The sequence below is a fragment of the Xenopus tropicalis genome, chromosome 4 (assembly GCF_000004195.4).
Source record: "Xenopus tropicalis strain Nigerian chromosome 4, UCB_Xtro_10.0, whole genome shotgun sequence".
NCBI lineage: Eukaryota > Metazoa > Chordata > Amphibia > Anura > Pipidae > Xenopus > Xenopus tropicalis.
Window position 1 is genome coordinate 4,711,100 of NC_030680.2, and position 22,272 is coordinate 4,733,371.

Here is a 22,272-nt window from a genome sequence, read left to right on the forward strand (position 1 = left end):
CCCTGTCTGCCCAGAGTACTCAACTTGCAAACTGTCTGACTGATTAACCCCTTTGTGCCCTGAGTATTCACCTTTCACATTGTGTAACAACTTAACTCTTGCCTGCCCTGGCTACTCCCCATAGTCTGACTGTTTAACCCCCCCCCCATCTGTGCTGAGTACTCACTCTGCCCTTTTTGTACTGCTTTTAACCCCTGCCTCCCCTCAGTACTCACCTGGCACAATGTCTGACTGATTAACCCCTGCCTCCCCTCAGTACTCACCTGGCACAATGTCTGACTGATTAACCCCTGCCTCCCCTCAGTACTCACCTGGCACAATGTCTGCCTCCCCTCAGTACTCACCTGGCACAATGTCTGCCTCCCCTCAGTACTCACCTGGCACAATGTCTGCCTCCCCTCAGTACTCACCTGGCACAATGTCTGCCTCCCCTCAGTACTCACCTGGCACAATGTCTGACTGATTAACCCTTGCCTGCCCTGAGCGCTCAGCCCGCACATTTCTTAATGTTAAACATCAGTAGGAGTTTGGAGCTTGGGGCTAAACCATTCCTGCCGGGCAGGGGGGTGATGGATGCAGAAACGGTCCGTCTGTAATAAATCCTTCCCTTTCACCTCACAGTCGCTAAGGAATCGGGGGGCCATACGGCAGGGAGCTTGTATGTAGAACTGGGTGTTTCCATCGCTGGGGAAGGGACTGTGCGATTGGCTTCGGTCTGGCTGAGCCCCCCCCGCTGCACTGGAGTGGTACGGTCGGCAGACTCTCCCAGCCGGGGAAGCTGTCCGTGTGTCAGTGAGGCTTGTGCGGGGGAACCGGGAAGTTTAGCGGCTGCCGGGGGATTATTGGGGCTCCTTCTCCGCTCACTGCGCCAATGGATGGAATGCTGGCTGTGTGGGCTTGGGTACTGACTGCCAGAGCAGGTAAGGGGCAGGGGTCGGGGGCCTCTGGGGGGACACATGGGGTCGGCGGCTCCGGTTGAGGGTACAGACTGGCACAGGGTGTAACTATAGGTGGGGGTATAACAGCGAGTGATGCTATAGCGGAGGGCAATGGGTAGTGCGGTTGCTGGGTATTGGGGAGTGGGTATTTGGGGGTACAGCAGATGGCAGTGGGTGATGTAGTAGGGTTGATGGGTATAGGGGAGTGGGTATTTGGGGGTACAGCAGATGTAGTAGGGTTGATGGGTGCTATGGCTGTGGGCATTTGGGGGTACAGCAGATGTAGTAGGGTTGATGGGTGCTATGGCTGTGGGCATTTGGGGGTACAGCAGATGTAGTAGGGTTGATGGGTGCTATGGCTGTGGGCATTTGGGGGTACAGCAGATGTAGTTGGGTTGATGGGTGCTATGGCTGTGGGCATTTGGGGGTACAGCAGATGTAGTAGGGTTGATGGGTGCCATGGCTGTGGGCATTTGGGGGTACAGCAGATGTAGTAGGGTTGATGGGTGCTATGGCTGTGGGCATTTGGGGGTACAGCAGATGTAGTAGGGTTGATGGGTGCTATGGCTCTGGGCAGTGTTGGGCTACACAATTGGGCGATGGGCTGTGACTGAGGGCAGGTAGGGGGCTGGAAGGCGCAGCAGGGAGTTATCGGTGGGATTGGGAGGTGGGTGCTGTAATATGGATTGAGATCCGCACATTGGGGAGTTATGGGTGCTATAGCAGGGGCAATGGGGGGGGGGGGGGTACAGAAGGGTATTTTGTGATGAATTGTTCTATCAGTGCTTGAATGGGAGGTATCTGTGTGTTATATCAGCATTTATTGGGTGATTGGGGGTTTAATTGCTCTAATACTGTTTATTGGCTACATAGTGTTCTGGGGGCAGTGGAGGGAACCGGAACTGTGTATGATTGGGGGGTTTAGTACAGTAACTGGGGTGGCACATGGGGCTAACTGGGCTAACTGTTGGTGGCTAGGTGGTACCTGGGGGTTAATTGTTATGTCAATATGTCTTTAGGTGGTATTGAGATTAACAATCAGATTTGGGTGGTATTGTGGGTTATTTTGTGGCAATGTGTAATTATGTGGTGGTTTGAGGCTGGTTGTTCTGTCACTGAGTGATTAGCTGGCGTTGGGGGGGCTACTCGCTGTAGCAATGTGTGATTAAGTGTTATCCCGGGGTGACAGAATGTGCAGGGGCTGTAGAACAATGTGGGATTATTTGTGGGTGCAGGGTGGCACAGGGTAAGGGGACACAGATGCAACACCAAGCTGTACTGGGTGGCACAGGGTAAGGGGACACAGATGCAACACCAAGCTGTACTGGGTGGCACAGGGTAAGGGGACACAGATGCAACACCAAGCTGTACTGGGTGGCACTGTGCGTGGCACCACACTGGGAGACAGAGGCGGGCGAGTAAATATTGCCGGGATCCTGGCACAGCTGTTGATTGCATTCAAGTGAGCATGGAAAGTGTTGCCGCTTGGCACAGGGGGAATATATGTAGAATAGGGCTGGCACTGTGTATGGGGTATTATAGCTCCGGCTGAGGGCTCAGTGGGCACCGACAGTGCCAGTGGGTACAGACAAGCCCAGCCTCGCTTTGTTAATAAACAAGACCCTGGGTCTGATCTCTCCCAGTGCCAGCTGTACGGACTATTAGCACTTACTAATTGCCCCCCATTCTCAGCCCAAGCCCGCCAGATCCCTAACACTGCAATGAAAGGTGCCCAGGTCTCTCCATCTGTAATATATTCCACCCAGAGCCTGTCACTCAGCAGAGCGGTGTAATGAGGCACTGCAGGGGCAGCCTGCCCGCCACATGCCCATAATCTTTACTGGGATTCTGCTGAAATGTCACTGGCGCTGTGATAGGGCAGCTTCCTAGCAAATGGTATCCGGGGTCTACTGGGCTTTACCTGGGGGTGAATGGGGTTAACTTGGGGCCAGGTGGCTCCATACATGGACAATGTCTAGAGAAGAAATATTTGGGTCTCTACAGGGAGACTTGGCATCAGGACCATTCCGACCCGGCAGCCTAGATCTGCTTGGACTACAGAACATCTCCACATCAGGACCAGTCAGCCCTGGAGAGGACACTGGGGGTGACTGGGCTACTGGGGGACTTAGGACCAGGCCATTCTTACCTGCAGATTGTGCCAGAAGACTCACTATTGGGGACCTTTCTTTGCTGGGACCACAGTGTGGTTTTGGGGTGCATATTGGACCAAATGATTCATTATTGGGAACTTTCTCCCCTGTATGTGGGTATATGTGACATTGGAGTGTCGGGGGTGCTGATCGGAGCAGATGTTTCAATACTGGGGCCATTCTGACCCGGATATTTGTAGATAGAGACCTAGATACTCGGACCGGGTGATTCGGTATTGGGACCTTTCCCACTTGGGTGTCTAGGGGCAAGAGGGGGGCATTTTGATGTCTGAACTGCAAGTTAGGTCTGAATCAGAACCATTCTAAACTGGCGCTCTGCAGAGGAATCATGTTATCGAATGGGTCAGATGATTTATTAATTGGGTCCGTCCTTACATGGAAATCTGGGGAGAGATTAGTGGGGTTTCTGCATTGCAGACAGTAGTAAGTCCAGCCTGTGTTTGTAGAAGAAATATTGGGGTGACTATGGAAAGGGAAGACAGTTCAGGAATCTTGGGGTGCTCAGGCTACACCCCAATGTGTATGGAACCCTATATTACCCTACAGCTTGCATGTCGCCTATGGAGCTCATTAAATAACAGGGACATCAGGGTTCACTTTCCCGGCGCAGTAGAATTCCATTGTATTGGGGGGAATAAAAACTGTTGTTTTATACATGACATTCTCTTCGCTGCTTTTTCTCGGAATATAATCGTTTGCTGAACTTCTGCGGCTGAGGGAACTTTCCTCCTGGCGCAGCAGCCAAGGGGTTAATGTTGGCTAAGCGGATTACAAACAAACCCCCCCCCCAAGCCCCCTAGTCGTACAGCCTGCCTGTCAAAAGGAATTGCAACTTGCTAACCAGATTTGCTGAAATAACAGCATTAATCGCATCTATCTGTGGGTGGCCTCCTTGTATCGCTATTTCCCTTTATCCCAGACATTTTCCCTTTATACTTATATATATATATATATTTATATATTGTGAGGCTTCAGGAACTGGCGCTTTCTTTCCTTCTCTGCATGAAAGAGTGTGAGCCTTGTCGCCGGCCGCTGCCCGTCCCTGGGATTCCATGAAGGGGTTAAAAGGTGGCAATTTTTTTTATTTTTACCCCCTGCTTGAGAGCTAAGGAGGTGGGTGCTGCCAGACAGCCGCAGGCCTCGTTTTCTTCCCCAGTCTTTGAGGCTATCATGCTCGGCCGACTCCCACCCTCCATAGAATCCCCCCTTCCCCAGCAATTTTTGTGATTAGCCACGGAGGGTCCAACAAGGGAGAGTCACTCGCCATTAATATTTAATGCAATTTCACTCTGGGGGCTTGTAGATATATATTCACAGAGCTCGATTAGCAGCGTGACGTGACTGCCGAATTACATCATACGGGGGGTTATCACCGGGGTGAACCCCCATCTGTGTTTGTGATTGCTAAACTGCATCTCCCAGCAAGAGCCAAGAATCAGAGGTTCTTTTAGATTTGCCTCCTACTCTGCCGGTTGCAATGAACAGAGTGATGCCTATTCCACTCATATATATTGATGTGCTAGTTAAATATTTAATATTGGCTTTGTTAGGTACAAACAAATCCACACCTAAAACACATAGCAAATACATTGCCCCCCTACTGTATATTATAAGGATATTAGAAGTCACTGAGGGGTTCTGTGCCCATATAAAGGCACAAGGCTGCAGGCTGAGTTATACAGGGAACTCTGAGTATCACTCATGTATTATAAGGGATACTGTACCCCCTACTGTAAATGATAAGGATATTAGCAGTCACTGAGGGGTTCTGTGCCCCCCATATAAAGGCACAAGGCTGCAGGCTGAGTTATACAGAGAACTCTGAGTATCACTCATGTATTATAAGGGATACTGTACCCCCTACTGTAAATGATAAGGATATTAGCAGTCACTGAGGGGTTCTGTGCCCCCCATATAAAGGCACAAGGCTGCAGGCTGAGTTATACAGGGAACTCTGAGTATCACTCATGTATTATAAGGGATAATGTACCCCCTACTGTAAATGATAAGGATATTAGCAGTCACTGAGGGGTTCTGTGCCCCCCATATAAAGGCACAAGGCTGCAGGCTGAGTTATACAGGGAACTCTGAGTATCACTCATGTATTATAAGGGATAATGTACCCCCTACTGTAAATGATAAGGATATTAGCAGTCACTGAGGGGTTCTGTGCCCCCCATATAAAGGCACAAGGCTGCAGGCTGAGTTATACAGGGAACTCTGAGTATCACTCATGTATTATAAGGGATAATGTACCCCCTACTGTAAATGATAAGGATATTAGCAGTCACTGAGGGGTTCTGTGCCCCCCATATAAAGGCACAAGGCTGCAGGCTGAGTTATACAGGGAACTCTGAGTATCACTCATGTATTATAAGGGATAATGTACCCCCTACTGTAAATGATAAGGATATTAGCAGTCACTGAGGGGTTCTGTGCCCCCCATATAAAGGCACAAGGCTGCAGGCTGAGTTATACAGGGAACTCTGAGTATCACTCATGTATTATAAGGGATAATGTACCCCCTACTGTAAATGATAAGGATATTAGCAGTCACTGAGGGGTTTTGTGCCCCCCATATAAAGGCACAAGGCTGCAGGCTGAGTTATACAGGGAACTCTGAGTATCACTCATGTATTATAAGGGATAATGTACCCCCTACTGTAAATGATAAGGATATTAGCAGTCACTGAGGGGTTCTGTGCCCCCCATATAAAGGCACAAGGCTGCAGGCTGAGTTATACAGGGAACTCTGAGTATCACTCATGTATTATAAGGGATAATGTACCCCCTACTGTAAATGATAAGGATATTAGCAGTCACTGAGGGGTTCTGTGCCCCCCATATAAAGGCACAAGGCTGCAGGCTGAGTTATACAGGGAACTCTGAGTATCACTCATGTATTATAAGGGATAATATAATAAGTTATAATGGTATCGCTAGGTGGGCACCACTGGGTGACAAATACAATTAAGGTTGAAATCTAAATGTAAAATGCAAAAACAAAAAGACAAAAAGGGACATCTCCCCCCAGAATTATCTCTTTGATTATTTCATTTGTGGAGTGAGATTGGTTTGTTGATATTTTCTGGGTCTCATGAATTTTAATGCCCCTGAAATGACATTGTTCCTATTTTCAGGCGTTCGCCCCGTAATCGAGAGCAGCTCTCGAGCGAAACTGTGTCATCCTGCGCGTTACAGGGAAGCGGCGCCTTGTTCATATTTAATGCCGTGCGTCGGCCAAGCAGGAATTCTCCTCTCGGAATATGAATGTTGGCAATCCTTCCGAACCCTTCATCTGACACAGGGATTAATATTCACTATAAATACCTCACTGGGTATATGTGCCGCTTGCAAGCACTTTCATGTAGTGCCAAGGCCTCTTTACTGGTGCGGGGGCCTAGAACCCAGTCAGAACTGTCTAACCAGCTGTCTCTATCATCTCCTGGTGTCTCACTCTTGCTCACCTGGGCCCTTCTTGTCCTGCTGTCTCTGTTGTTTTCCATCTGTCTCCATAATGCCCCAGGGCATCGGTTTTGCCCTATTGTCTTCATTTTACTGAATTGCCCTCTTGCCATACCCTCTTCATTTTGCCTTACTGTCTCAGTCTTATTCTACTGTCCCAATTGCCCTAGGGTTTCATAATGGAAGCCCTGCTGTAACCATCTTGCCCTACTGTCCCACTTGCCCTACTGCCCCACCTGCCCTAGGAATTCATTATAGAAGCCCTGCTGTAACCAACTTGCCCTACTGTCTCAATTTTGCCCTGATGTCTCAATCTTGCCCTACTGTCTCTATCTTGCCCTACTGCCCCACTTGCCCTACTGTCTCCATCTTGTCCTACTGTCTCCTTCTTGTCCTACTGTCTCCATCTTGCCCTACTGTCTCCATCTTGCCCTACTGTCCCACTTGCCCTACTGTCTCAATCTTGCCTTACTGTCTCAATCTTGCCCTACTGTCCCACTTGCCCTACTGTCTCCATCTTGCCCTACTGTCTCCATCTTGCCCTACTGTCTCCATCTTGCCCTACTGTCCCACTTGCCCTACTGTCCCACTTGCCCTGCTGTCTCCATCTTGCCCTACTGTCTCCATCTTGCCCTACTGTCTCCATCTTGCCCTACTGTCCCACTTGCCCTACTGTCTCCATCTTGCCCTACTGTCCCACTTGCCCTGCTGTCTCCATCTTGCCCTACTGTCTCCATCTTGCCCTACTGTCCCACTTGCCCTGCTGTCTCCATCTTGCCCTACTGTCCCCATCTTGTCCTACTGTCTCCATCTTGCCCTACTGTCTCCATCTTGTCCTACTGTCTCCATCTTGCCCTACTGTCCCACTTGCCCTGCTGTCTCCATCTTGCCCTACTGTCTCCATCTTGCCCTACTGTCTCCATCTTGCCCTAGTGTCCCACTTGCCCTGCTGTCTCCATCTTGCCCTACTGTCCCCATCTTGTCCTACTGTCTCCATCTTGCCCTACTGTCTCCATCTTGTCCTACTGTCTCCATCTTGCCCTACTGTCCCACTTGCCCTACTGTCTCCATCTTGCCCTACTGTCCCACTTGCCCTAGGGTTTCATTATGGAAGCCCCGCTGTAACTATCTTGCCCTACTCATAGAGATGCATCTGCCATGTCTCTCTGAGCTTTTCACGCTCTTCCTACCTATGCCGGCTGCTCTGTTTTGCCCAGGGCACTTTTCCATATGTTATTTGACCTTGGCAGAACAACTAGTTCCTCTGTGGCAGCTCCAGTTTTTGAGGCATTTATACAGGAGATGTGCAGGACAATACAATAAAAGTAATTGTTTCTTATATATAGTGGATATTGTACCCCCTACTGTAATTTATAAAGATATTAGAAGTCACCGAGGAGTTATGTGACCATACATACATTTTATACTGGTCACTTGACTCTAATATCCTTAGAAACTACAGTAGGGGGTACATTATACATTATAGCCCACAGCTAAAAATGTTTGAGTTACAGCATTTGTCTTGAATTATCTCTCTGTTTTCTGTTTAAAACAAACATCCCCCCCATCCACATTCCCATTACTTTCCCATATACAGATGTGTGTGACGGTTTGTTATAAACAGCCCCTTCCTATGTAGGAACGCACTGTTTATAAGCATATAATTTACAGTTTGGCCCCATAGGGAAATGACCCAACTGCAGATTATAAAGGGATTCTGTCCAGCCCTGATGTAATTGGAAATAATTATCCCCCCATTTGTCTCTCTACTCCCCGAACCCCCTTTCCCTTCCCCTCTCTCCTTCTGTCTCTCATCCCCTTTCCTTTTCTATTCCCCCCCCCAACTGTTTGGCCTTACTCCCCCCCCCATCCTCCCTCTTCTCCCCCCTTCTATATTTCCCCTCTCCCCCCATTTGTCTCTCTACTCCCCGAACCCCCTTTCCCTTCCCCTCTCTCCTTCTGTCTCTCATCCCCTCTCCTTTCCTTTTCTATTCCCCCCCCCCCAACTGTTTGGCCTTACTCCCCCCCATCCTCCCTCTTCTCCCCCCTTCTATATTTCCCCTCTCCCCCCATTTGTCTCTCTACTCCCCGAACCCCCTTTCCCTTCCCCTCTCTCCTTCTGTCTCTCATCCCCTCTCCTTTCCTTTTCTATTCCCCCCCCCAACTGTTTGGCCTTACTCCCCCCCATCCTCCCTCTTCTCCCCCCTTCTATATTTCCCCTCTCCCCCCATTTGTCTCTCTACTCCCCGAACCCCCTTTCCCTTCCCCTCTCTCCTTCTGTCTCTCATCCCCTCTCCTTTCCTTTTCTATTCCCCCCCCCCAACTGTTTGGCCTTACTCCCCCCCATCCTCCCTCTTCTCTCCCCTTCTATATTTCCCCTCTCCCCCCATTTGTCTCTCTACTCCCCGAACCCCCTTTCCCTTCCCCTCTCTCCTTCTGTCTCTCATCCCCTCTCCTTTCCTTTTCTATTCCCCCCCCAACTGTTTGGCCTTACTCCCCCCCATCCTCCCTCTTCTCCCCCTTCTATATTTCCGCTCACTGTACTGGGATTATACTGGACACACACTATGCTGGTATGGGACAAGGTGCCCAGTTAGGCAACACAAGCCATGGCTAATAGGGCGTGGGTGCCACGGTGCTGCCAGGGAATGTAGGTCAATGCCTTGGCTACCAAGCGCAGCCCATTGATGCCCCGGCTAACTGGCAGATCTCCTGCTGTCCTGCTGGGCCAATCAAACCCTGGATTTAACACACAGGGGCTAATTAGAAACACAGGTTCTGAATTGCTATGGCAACCCATCAGATCTTTGTTTTAGTTTTCCAGCTTGTAGCAGTCTAATTAATATTAATTGCCGGCCCAAAGCAAGTACACAAAATTCAAAGAGAATTCTAGGTGTCCGTGTATCTTTATGAAATGTTCTGTGTATCCCTGGCTGCGGAACCCTGGGAACCATTAGGCACAGACAGCTGTAGGTATTTGTATTTATATAGGGCCACTGATAACTCCTTTGCATTCTGGGAATGAATGGGTTAAAAACCTTGATTTTGGAGCTTTTTTGCTCAATTAACAGATAAACATTTTTTTCTAGTTGAAGTTAATGGTTCCTGAGAGCAGGGTGGGGACAGGCTTGTGGTTGGTAACAATGGGCCAATAGGAACATCTTGGGTTTAAGGGGACAGTTTACGGCCATATCGTTTAATTCAAATGACTCAGAGACTGTGACATCATTATTTCAGACTTCATTCATTGGTCACATTCTTTGCCGGGCTCTTCAGGGGAGGAGCAACTGAGGGAAGGGCTGTTATATCAGTATAGTGCAAATATAGAAGGATTGTGCTTAAAACAGTAGTGTTTCTGGCTGATTTATTGGAAAATTCCCCCCAAACCCCACTAGCCCCGCCCACCTGTTCCACTTCCTGTTTCCTCCTTTCCCAGGCTGTGCAGGGGGGGCAGCGGCACTGAAGAATAGGAACCAATCAGCAGCTAGGCTGACCTGATGCCTGTCAGTGCTTGTGTGACTGCAGGGCTGTGATTGGCTACTCCCCTCCTACTGTGCTTCTGGCAGGGACTGTTAGGACACGCCCACCCCTCATTTGAAACCCAGACAGGGACCTGAGAGGATCTATAGGGAGCTCCAATAAAGGGGCCATTGTTACAGATAGGGTTAATGTTTAGCCCAAAGGGAAACCAGCACCGTATATTATTCATAACTGCCTACAGGGGTAGGGTAGGGGTTTGTTTATCCTGTTTATGTCTCCTTTCAAACTTTTAATTGTAGGATTAAATTCCTGCATTAATATGATGATGGAGTTCAATCCCCTCGGTGTCAGCAGTTTTGTTTGTTTTATAAAACGTCAGTGGAGTGGGCTTAATAGCCACAAATTTTTATTGCCCCTGGATAACAGGGAAAGGGGAAATAATCCAAAGCCTGTTAGAAACCCCGAGCTAATGATAGATAAAATGGCAGAATCTCTCCTTTAATGAAGAGCGGGAGCCCCGCGCCGGTGGGTTGGCAGTGAGGGTGTTGACAGTTGCCGCTCCGAGCAACGTTCTTGGCCTGTCAATAACTGTTACACATCTGTCGGCACTCACAGACCTACATGCCTCCTTCCTGCAATACACTCTATGTATGGATATTGATTTTTTTTAAAAATGTATTTCAACAGACAGGCGGGAAATCCATTTATTGTGATGGAAAGTTAAACTTGGATGTTAAAGGTGAAGTCACGTGCCGGCGTTATTCTTATTTACCTGTATATATCATATAGCGGGGTGACTGTTACCCCAATGTTTCTATATACCTGTAACCTTGTTATGGGCTAAGGGGGCCCAGCCTGAAGGCCAGTTAGGGGGGGATTTGGGGTGAGTGCTTATTTGTGCCCTGGGTACCCCTGGAACTATAGCGGGGTGACTGTTACCCCAATGTTTCTATATATCTGTAACCTTGTTATGGGCTAAGGGGGCCCAGCCTGAAGGCCAGTTAGGGGGGGATTTGGGGTGAGTGCTTATTTGTGCCCTGGGTACCCCTGGAACTATAGCGGGGTGACTGTTACCCCAATGTTTCTATATATCTGTAACCTTGTTATGGGCTAAGGGGGCCCAGCCTGAAGGCCAGTTAGGGGGGGATTTGGGGTGAGTGCTTATTTGTGCCCTGGGTACCCCTGGAACTATAGCGGGGTGACTGTTACCCCAATGTTTCTATATATCTGTAACCTTGTTATGGGCTAAGGGGGCCCAGCCTGAAGGCCAGTTAGGGGGGGATTTGGGGTGAGTGCTTATTTGTGCCCTGGGTACCCCTGGAACTATAGCGGGGTGACTGTTACCCCAATGTTTCTATATATAGACTGTAACTTATTTTCAAATAATGACTGTGATGTCTCTTGGCTCGCCAATCTAAGGCATGAAATAACAAGCATTGTTTACAACGTGTTAATGTATTTTCCATTCATATAGAGGAGTATTGATAACAACGTTAAACTGGCACTGAGAAGCTGCATTATCCCAGTAATCTCTATTTTTCTGCTTCTCACCAGAGCTAAAGGATTATTATTATAATTTGTAGAGCACGTACTCATTTACACACAGGATGGGGCAGAAGGCAGTTTAGTTAGATATTTGTAATTATTTTTTCTTTACTGGTAATTTTGTTCACTTCACTCTTACTTATTCTCCTTTTCTGGCAAATTGGAGAAACTATTACTTTTATGTTTATACATATGGGTAGGGGGTGCCATAGTGTTTCCCTTAGACAGTACAGTATGGGGGTACAGCTTATTGTGTGCCCAGAACATTCCTTCTCTGTATATTTATATTTATACATATGGGTAGGGGGTGCCATAGTGTTTCCCTTAGACAGTACAGTATGGGGGTACAGCTTATTGTGTGCCCAGAACATTCCCTCTCTGTATATTTATATTTATACATATGGGTAGGGGGTGCCATAGTGTTTCCCTTAGACAGTACAGTATGGGGGTACAGCTTATTGTGTGCCCAGAACATTCCTTCTCTGTATATTTATATTTATACATATGGGTAGGGGGTGCCATAGTGTTTCCCTTAGACAGTACAGTATGGGGGTACAGCTTATTGTGTGCCCAGAACATTCCTTCTCTGTATATTTGTATTTATACATATGGGTAGGAGGTGCCATAGTGTTTCCCTTAGACAGTACAGTATGGGGGTACAGCTTATTGTGTGCCCAAAACATTCCTTCTCTGTATATTTGTATTTATACATATGGGTAGGAGGTGCCATAGTGTTTCCCTTAGACAGTACAGTATGGGGGTACAGCTTATTGTGTGCCCAGAACATTCCTTCTCTGTATATTTATATTTATACATATGGGTAGGGGGTGCCATAGTGTTTCCCTTAGACAGTACAGTATGGGGGTACAGCTTATTGTGTGCCCAGAACATTCCCTCTCTGTATATTTATATTTATACATATGGGTAGGGGGTGCCATAGTGTTTCCCTTAGACAGTACAGTATGGGGGTACAGCTTATTGTGTGCCCAGAACATTCCTTCTCTGTATATTTATATTTATACATATGGGTAGGGGGTGCCATAGTGTTTCCCTTAGACAGTACAGTATGGGGGTACAGCTTATTGTGTGCCCAGAACATTCCTTCTCTGTATATTTGTATTTATACATATGGGTAGGAGGTGCCATAGTGTTTCCCTTAGACAGTACAGTATGGGGGTACAGCTTATTGTGTGCCCAAAACATTCCTTCTCTGCATATTTGTATTTATATATGTGAGAGCTTTTGATTGCCTCTAAGCAAACCTGCAGATTTTCCATGTTCCGTGTTGCTATGTGCATGTACAAGTCATTTCTCAGTAATTCTCGCTCAGCGCGGCGCAGGAGATAGCTCTAATCTGCAGGAAAGCATTGCCGGCATCTCTGACACCCAAAGGGGAAATAGTGTAGAGATGCGGACACAATGCAGTTTATCTGTAACGCGCTGTCACCGCCGAGACTTACAGCTTCCCCCCTTGATGGAATAACATTCGCCGGCGTCTAAAGGGGAAATTAGGGTTGGAGGCTGTCAAAGCGGCCGCAGGTAACGAGACGCAAAGGAACCTTGTCGGAAAGTGCTAGGTGTATATTTCACTCACCCTGTGTCTATATATATATATATATATATATATAGCATTGGCTATATATATTCTCTGTAATAATAAAACAGTACCTGTACTTGATCCCAACTAAGATATAATTACCCCTTATTGGGGCAGAACAGCCCTATTGGGTTTATTTAATGGTTAAATGATTCCCTTTTCTCTGTAATAAAAAAACAGTACCTGTACTTGATCCCAACTAAGATATAATTACCCCTTATTGGGGGCAGAACAGCCCTATTGGGTTTATTTAATGGTTAAATGATTCCCTTTTCTCTGTAATAATAAAACAGTACCTGTACTTGATCCCAACTAAGATATAATTACCCCTTATTGGGGCAGAACAGCCCTATTGGGTTTATTTCATGGTTAAATGATTCCCTTTTCTCTGTAATAATAAAACAGTACCTGTACTTGATCCCAACTAAGATATAATTACCCCTTATTGGGGCAGAACAGCCCTATTGGGTTTATTTAATGGTTAAATGATTCCCTTTTCTCTGTAATAATAAAACAGTACCTGTACTTGATCCCAACTAAGATATAATTACCCCTTACTGGGGCAGAACAGCCCTATTGGGTTTATTTAATGGTTAAATGATTCCCTTTTCTCTGTAATAATAAAACAGTACCTGTACTTGATCCCAACTAAGATATAATTACCCCTTATTGGGGGCAGAACAGCCCTATTGGGTTTATTTCATGGTTAAATGATTCCCTTTTCTCTGTAATAATAAAACAGTACCTAGAGTTTCCCTAGTAACCTTGTGGGCCAGTCCAACACTGGACGTTGTGATCCGACGTTGGGCATATTGGCCACCCCAACGAGAGGACCTTTCAATGTGTGATTGAGAGCTTGGCACCTTCATGATTTCCAACTCAACTGGTGGCAAAACCCCCCTAGTGGAACCAGCTTTTGCCACCTACCCACCAAGTCTGAAATGTCCCACGTGCCCCAACCCTTAGGCGTCTAAATGTTCTAGATATTCTTGAAACCATGGATAGACCTCCAGCGCTTGGTGATTTATCAACCACAACCTGAATTTGATCTACAGCTCCAGCCAAAGGCTTTGTTATAAACGTTGGGTCTACATTCATATTATCTTGCCCCCGGCCCCCGGCACTTCTAAGAAGAGCCGTGAAAGTGCATATAAATGGGCCACTCAGGTCACCGTAGCATTGCCAGAGGGATTTCCATAGGGAGTAGTAAGTCTGGGATTTGTATGATCGCAGGTGCTGGAGTGTCGCGGCTATTAGGGGGGGGGGGCATGGCTCGCACTTTCATCCATTATTAATTAAATACTATGTTATTAAATGTCTCTGTGAGTCCCCAGTACAATGGCTATGAAAAATGTATACTTGGCTTGCATTGGCTAATAAACTGGGGGGGGGGGGGGGTTGGTTTTCTTTGAATAATCATTGTCAAATTGCAAATTAAACCTGTTTGCGTCCCAGAATCCCCTGGGGCTGCGAGCACATCTGCCAATGGCAGCGATTATTTTAATGGCGTTCACTTCATGCTGAGCCAGGAGCCGTATAAGGGCCATAGGCAGGTGTAATGAATGAATAACGAGGGTATAGGCCCATATACATCATATTTGTTAATGAGCCTTCGCCGGAATTTATTTCTCCGTCAGCAACAGGAATATAGATGGGGCATTTGTTTTTATGGATGAGCCGGATTTTTATTGGCAACAATTGTAAAAGCATCATCGTTGTGGCCACTAGGGGTGCTGCTGCCCCTTAGCAAAGGAAGCAATATGGCAGCGCTGTACCCTCATACTGTACTGTCTAAGGGAAACACTATGGCACCCCCTACCCATATGTATAAATACAAATATACAGAGAAGGAATGTTCTGGGCACACAATAAGCTGTACCCCCATACTGTACTGTCTAAGGGAAACACTATGGCACCCCCTACCCATATGTATAAATACAAATATACAGAGAAGGAATGTTCTGGGCACACAATAAGCTGTACCCCCATACTGTACTGTCTAAGGGAAACACTATGGCACCTCCTACCCATATGTATAAATACAAATATACAGAGAAGGAATGTTCTGGGCACACAATAAGCTGTACCCCCATACTGTACTGTCTAAGGGAAACACTATGGCACCTCCTACCCATATGTATAAATACAAATATACAGAGAGGGAATGTTCTGGGCACACAATAAGCTGTACCCCCATACTGTACTGTCTAAGGGAAACACTATGGCACCCCTACCCATATGTATAAATACAAATATACAGAGAAGGAATGTTCTGGGCACACAATAAGCTGTACCCCCATACTGTACTGTCTAAGGGAAACACTATGGCACCCCCTACCCATATGTATAAATACAAATATACAGAGAAGAAATGTTCTGGGCACACAATAAGCTGTACCCCCATACTGTACTGTCTAAGGGAAACACTATGGCACTACCTACCCATATGTATAAATACAAATATACAGAGAAGAAATGTTCTGGGCACACAATAAGCTGTACCCCCATACTGTACTGTCTATGGGAAACACTATGGCACCCCCTACCCATATGTATAAATACAAATATACAGAGAAGGAATGTTCTGGGCACATAATAAGCTGTACCCCCATACTGTACTGTCTAAGGGAAACACTATGGCACCTCCTACCCATATGTATAAATACAAATATACAGAGAAGGAATGTTCTGGGCACACAATAAGCTGTACCCCCATACTGTACTGTCTAAGGGAAACACTATGGCACCCCCTACCCATATGTATAAATACAAATATACAGAGAGGGAATGTTCTGGGCACACAATAAGCTGTACCCCCATACTGTACTGTCTAAGGGAAACACTATGGCACCCCCTACCCATATGTGCCCCTCCCTCGCTGTAGTGCGGCCGGTGTTTGTACTGGAGAATCGGCAATTAAATTACTTCCCCGTGACCCCTCTCTCCCTGGGAGCTGCCTACAGCAAATCCATCCTTTCTGCCATAGGAACATATGTTATTATGGTAAGCGAGTCCCTTGCCATTAGCGGCCAATGGAGGAGGCGGAAGCGCTTAATAAAGGGGAGCGTCACCTTTAAATGAAACGTATCGATGGAACAGATGGGCCCTCTCCGAGCGTCGTTGCCATTGGTCCTTGTAGCATCATTTTGCTCTTCTTCCTTGTTTCAAGGTGACACTAAAAGAAAAATCCAATGCGGTTGCCACGGCAACAGGAAAACAGATTGCGGTTTGATTGTTGGTAATTTGGATTATACCCTGCCATTGCGGAGATAGGGGGGTTAAAGGGCAAGTGCAAGCTACTGAATAAACAGCTTTGTGCCATTACATTCACTGGTGCGCAATTTCCCATGAACAGAAGTCACTTACAGAGGTTGTTCACCTTTGAGTTAACTTTTAGTTATATTCCGAGACAATTTGCAGTTGGTCTTCATTTTTTATTATTTTTTTTTTTTTAGTTATTTCACTTTTTTTTAGTTATTTCACTTTTTCATCTTGTTGCTAGGGTCCAAATGACCTTAGAAACCAGGGAGAGGTATATGGTATATGAATAGGAGAGGGACTGAATAGGAAAAAGTAACAATAACAATAAAACTGGAGCCTCACAGAGCAATAGGGTTTGGCTGCCGGGGTCAGTGACCCCCATTTGAAAGCTGGAAAGTCAGACGAAAAAGGCAAATAATTAAAAATCTATAACAAATAAATAATGAAGACCAATTGAAAAGTTGCTTAGAATGGGCCATTCTGTAACATACTAAAAGTTTACTTAAAGGTAAACCGCCCGTTTAAATTACAGTCCCCAGCGACTAGTGATGGACGGGCATGGATTCGCAGTGAATTTCTGCATTTCCTCATTGGCGAATTGTTTCGCGAAACTTCCGTAAAAACTTGCCATGGAAAAATGCGTTGCGCGGAAATTTTTTCAAATTGGTTGCGTCAAAGAAAGAGGGGCGACAAAAAAAAATAGACGTGGGCAACAAAAAAACCGCGGGTGACAAAAAAAATAGATGCGGGTGACAGAAAATAGACGTGGGTGACAAAAAAACCATGGGAGACAAAAAAAATAGATGCGGGCAACAGAAAATAGACGTGGGTGACAAAAAAACCACGGGAGACAAAAAAAATTGATGCGGGCGACAGAAAATAGACGCGGACGACAAAAAAACCCACGGGCAACAAAAAAAATAGATGCGGGCGACAGAAACTAGACGTGGACGGCAAAAAAAACGCGGGCGACAAAAAAAACGCGGGCGACAGAAACTAGACGTGGACGACAAAAAAAACGCGGGCGACAAAAAAAATAGATGCGGGCGACAGAAACTAGACGTGGACGACAAAAAAAACCGCGGGCGACAAAGAAAATAGATGCGGGCGACAGAAACTAGACGTGGACGACAAAAAAAAACCACGGGCTACAAAAAAAATAGATGCGGGCGACAGAAACTAGACGTGGACGACAAAAAAAACGCGGATGACAAAAAAATTGCGCGACAAATGCATTTCGCAAACTTTTCGCTGTTTCGCCAATTTTATGGCGAAGCGAAATGGGACAGATTCGCTCGTCACTGCCAGTGACCACTGTGGGTTCCTCAGGGGCGGTCCTTCCTTCTCCTCTTCTTCAGGGGTGTAGCAAATGCTAGTGGGTGCTAATGGGTGCTAGAGACCTCGGGGCTTATTCTCATGCTCCTGATATGCCCCAGGCTTGGAGCAGAAGGGCCACAAAGAAGGGAAGGAGCTATAGCCAGGCTCTATATCCTGTGTGTGGTTTACTTGGCCTTTAATATATAATACCATAGAGGCTTTGGAAGTGGCTTTATAATATATATATGTGTGTGAGTGTTTGTGTATCTGCGCCTCTTTCCTGCATAAATATCTCTCGTGGCACAAAGCAGAGAGGCGACGGTCTCGCAGGGAGAGAGCGTAAAGAGGTCTGATATACGGACTCTGTAGAAATGATAAATAGACCTTGAAGTCGTGTAATAAATCCCATAACAGATCCGCCGTGCAATTCCTTGCTGTAGTCGTCCAGCGAAATGATTAGGAGCTGAATGTAAAATCGCTTTGATTGCAGCTTCGCTCTTGCACGAGATTCCTTTGTTTCCGCCCACAACCTTCCTTCCTACCCCCCAGGGAGGGGCAAATACATTAGAGAGATAGATACAGGGGCCGCGGCGCTTCTGACCAATCACAAACCCCCAATTGAACTTTTAAAAGGACTGTTAGTGCATGAAATGGTCTGGGGATTGTCGCATTCAGATTCTGAGACGTTAAGTTTTCGTGTTTTTTTTCTATTGAGTATTAACTGGGGCTGTAATGGCGTCTGGGCTTGTAGCTGTCAGTTCCTGTTCGTTCTGATTGGTTGGGCTGTGGCCTGCCTGATTGGATCGTGTGTGATTAGGCCAACCAATCTGAAAACGGGAGTAAAACGTTGCCCTTGTTGCTTTACGTAGGTTGGTAGTAACCTCACAAATATGTCTGGAAGGGATATTACCCCACCAACCAGGGTCGGACTGGGCCGGCAGGACACCGGGAGAAAACCCGGGGGGCCCCGGCTGTAGTGGGCTGACCCCGCCCACTCTTCCCTCTCCCTTTTAAAACTGATTTCCTTTTTCTCTGTAATAATAAAACAGTACCTGTACTTGATCCCAACTAAGATATAATTACCCCTTATTGGGGCAGAACAGCCCTATTGGGTTTATTTCATGGTTAAATGATTCCCTTTTCTCTGTAATAATAAAACAGTACCTGTACTTGATCCCAACTAAGATATAATTACCCCTTATTGGGGCAGAACAGCCCTATTGGGTTTATTTAATGGTTAAATGATTCCCTTTTCTCTGTAATAATAAAACAGTACCTGTACTTGATCCCAACTAAGATATAATTACCCCTTATTGGGGCAGAACAGTCCTATTGGGTTTATTTCATGGTTAAATGATTCCCTTTTCTCTGTAATAATAAAACAGTACCTGTACTTGATCCCAACTAAGATATAATTACCCCTTATTGGGGCAGAACAGCCCTATTGGGTTTATTTCATGGTTAAATGATTCCCTTTTCTCTGTAATAATAATAAAACAGTACCTGTACTTGATCCCAACTAAGATATAATTACCCCTTATTGGGGCAGAACAGCCCTATTGGGTTTATTTAATGGTTAAATGATTCCCTTTTCTCTGTAATAATAAAACAGTACCTGTACTTGATCCCAACTAAGATATAATTACCCCTTATTGGGGCAGAACAGCCCTATTGGGTTTATTTAATGGTTAAATGATTCCCTTTTCTCTGTAATAATAAAACAGTACCTGTACTTGATCCCAACTAAGATATAATTACCCCTTATTGGGGCAGAACAGTCCTATTGGGTTTATTTCATGGTTAAATGATTCCCTTTTCTCTGTAATAATAAAACAGTACCTGTACTTGATCCCAACTAAGATATAATTACCCCTTATTGGGGCAGAACAGCCCTATTGGGTTTATTTAATGGTTAAATGATTCCCTTTTCTCTGTAATAATAAAACAGTACCTGTACTTGATCCCAACTAAGATATAATTACCCCTTATTGGGGGCAGAACAGCCCTATTGGGTTTATTTCATGGTTAAATGATTCCCTTTTCTCTGTAATAATAAAACAGTACCTGTACTTGATCCCAACTAAGATATAATTACCCCTTATTGGGGGCAGAACAATCCTATTGGGTTAAATTAATGTTTTGTTGATTTTTTTAGTAGGCTTAAGGTATGGAGATCCAAATTACGGAAAGATCCCTTATCCGGAACACCCTTGGTCCAGAGCATTTTGGATTATGGGTCCTATATCTGTATTAGCCATAGTTACAACAATATTTATAACTGCAAATAAGTATTCATGTTAAGCCTCTCCTTAACTGACCTTTAAGGTAGACTTCTTCTCAGATCTCTCCTTTCCTGGCCTCCAGGAGAAGCCGATTGGTCTCTGCCCCAGGCCCCAAGGCAGGGGGGCATCTCCATAGTCTGGGAACCTAAGGGTTGTGCCAGAGCTTACAATTTACGATGAGCCTTCCATGTGTGTTTATCTGCTCTGTTTGTAGTCAAGTTGCCTTTTAGAACTTACCACTGAATGCCAGCTGGTAGATCTATATATAAACCGACAGTCACAGGCGAGTGGCGTTAATTGGCCTTCGGTTTTGAACTTGCGTCTTTTTTTTTTTCTTTCACGTAAATGCAAAGAGAGTATCCAGCCAGGGCCGGCGAGAGACGAAATTCACTGAAAAACGCCTAATTTCCAGGGACATCAAACGCGGCTGGTGCTTATGGCCGGAGCCGTAAATAGCAAAACAGACCCATTAGCGCCGCACTCTATTTAATGGGCAGAAAATTCCGCCGCTGACCTTGTTGCTCAAGGTTGAGCTTTTGTATGAATTACATTTCTAAAGCCAAAGCTGAATCTTTTTTATTTCCCCCCAGAAAGGGGGTCGAAGGGTTTTTTTCCCCCCCTACCAGACACTTTCACAACAAAAGACACTCAAGGAACTTCTAATTATGTCTTAGTCCGTTGCACTTGAGGGAAAGGCTTCACAACACACTTGAGTTGCACCGGATAATTAGTCCCTACGCGAGAAATCTGACAGGCCCATCTCTACCAGGACTGGCTCCTCATAGCGTGGATCTTCTGGAACGGGAATCCAGATTAACAGGGATCCCCATGTGTAGCCTTATCAACCGCTGAGAAGCTTATATGACCAAAGAGTAAAAAAAAAAATAGGAAATCCTCATTAGATAGATGGATCAAAGGTTCCTTGCCTAATGCAGCTGTGACAACCAACCCAAGGTTGGAGGACAAGGAATCCGAGCACAGGGCCGCCATCATAAATCACGGGGCCCCTCACAAAAAAAATTTGTGGGCCCTCCTCCCACATGGCACCTTCCCCCAATGGCCCCTCCCACCAGTACAAAGGAGACACAGACATAAAAAGTATCAGGGCCCCCTATACACAGTGCCCCCCAAATACTATGCAACCAGGGCCCCCAAAGACAGTGCCCCGAAGATGGTCTTCCTTGACTTTGGCTCCTTCTTCTGAGGCGGGTTCTTCTTCGGGGGCAGCTCCGGCAACTTCGGACTCCAGTACAAAGGAGACACAGACATAAAAAGTATCAGTGTCCCCCATAGCCAGTGCCCCCATACACAGTGCCTCCTGAAGATGATCTTCTTTGGCTTTGGCGGCCTCTTCTTCAGGGGGCAGGTTCTCCTTCGGGGGCAGCTCTGGCAACTTCAGACTCCTCCAAGAGACAGGACCTTTGCGCCCTGTGTGATGTAATCGGATTAGCCGCTGACCACCAATGAAATTTAAGATGCCCAATGTTAAGGTTGACTAGGCCCGTATTTGACTAAAGGGGGCCCCAGCTAACCAGAAAAGTTTAGCACGGCGGGGCCCCCTTAAAAGTGGAAATTCTCCGGGCCCGGGATGACCCCCCTGTGCTCCCCTGATGGCGGCCCTGTATGAGCATCTCAGAGGAGCTTTGGAAGCTTGTGGATAACCAGACTGGGCTTTTGTCGGAAAAGAAGGAACGTCAGAGCAGGTCTCAGTAGTCTTTCTTGGGGATGCTCCTTTGAGGACAGCAAGGTCCAAGTTTGGGATGGAAAAGTCAGATGGGGTGAAGGACACAACTGAAACATCTCCATTAGCAGGCGATGATATTGTAACATCTTTATCTCTATGAAAATGTCATATGGAACCACTGATAGGATTATGGTGACTCTATTACCCTTAAGGGAATTAACCACTGCTCCGTTGAACTGTAGAAGCTGCTCGGACGAGGAGCAGAACGTTCTCAAGATAAATCAGCAAATCCAGTTTCAATAGACTTATCAATATTAGATGGTGTATATCATGACCTGGAAGAACGGGAAACATCACAGACCTACAGAGTCAAAGAACCCCCCAAAGAACTAAGGGATCCCCAAGACGTCAGAAGATATGAGTCTATGAATCCTGTGTGAGTCAATGAAGAAGGGCAACCACAAGGTTTAAAACGCCTCTATACTGCAAATAATATTGGGTCAGACAAAGGCAATGGGTATAACTGTAA

The 22,272-nt window shown here is 46.2% G+C and overlaps 1 protein-coding gene across 1 annotated transcript in view; it reads left to right on the plus strand.

The window, feature by feature from the left end:
- Positions 1-771: 771 nt before the first annotated feature.
- The window catches only part of nell1 (neural EGFL like 1), a 383,209-nt gene continuing 361,708 nt past the window's right edge, over positions 772-22,272 (plus strand). Inside the window, exon 1 of the mRNA XM_031900696.1 lies at positions 772-920. Within this exon, the coding sequence (XP_031756556.1) occupies positions 872-920 (49 nt within the window). The 5' untranslated portion in view covers positions 772-871. The remainder of the gene's footprint in view (positions 921-22,272) is intronic.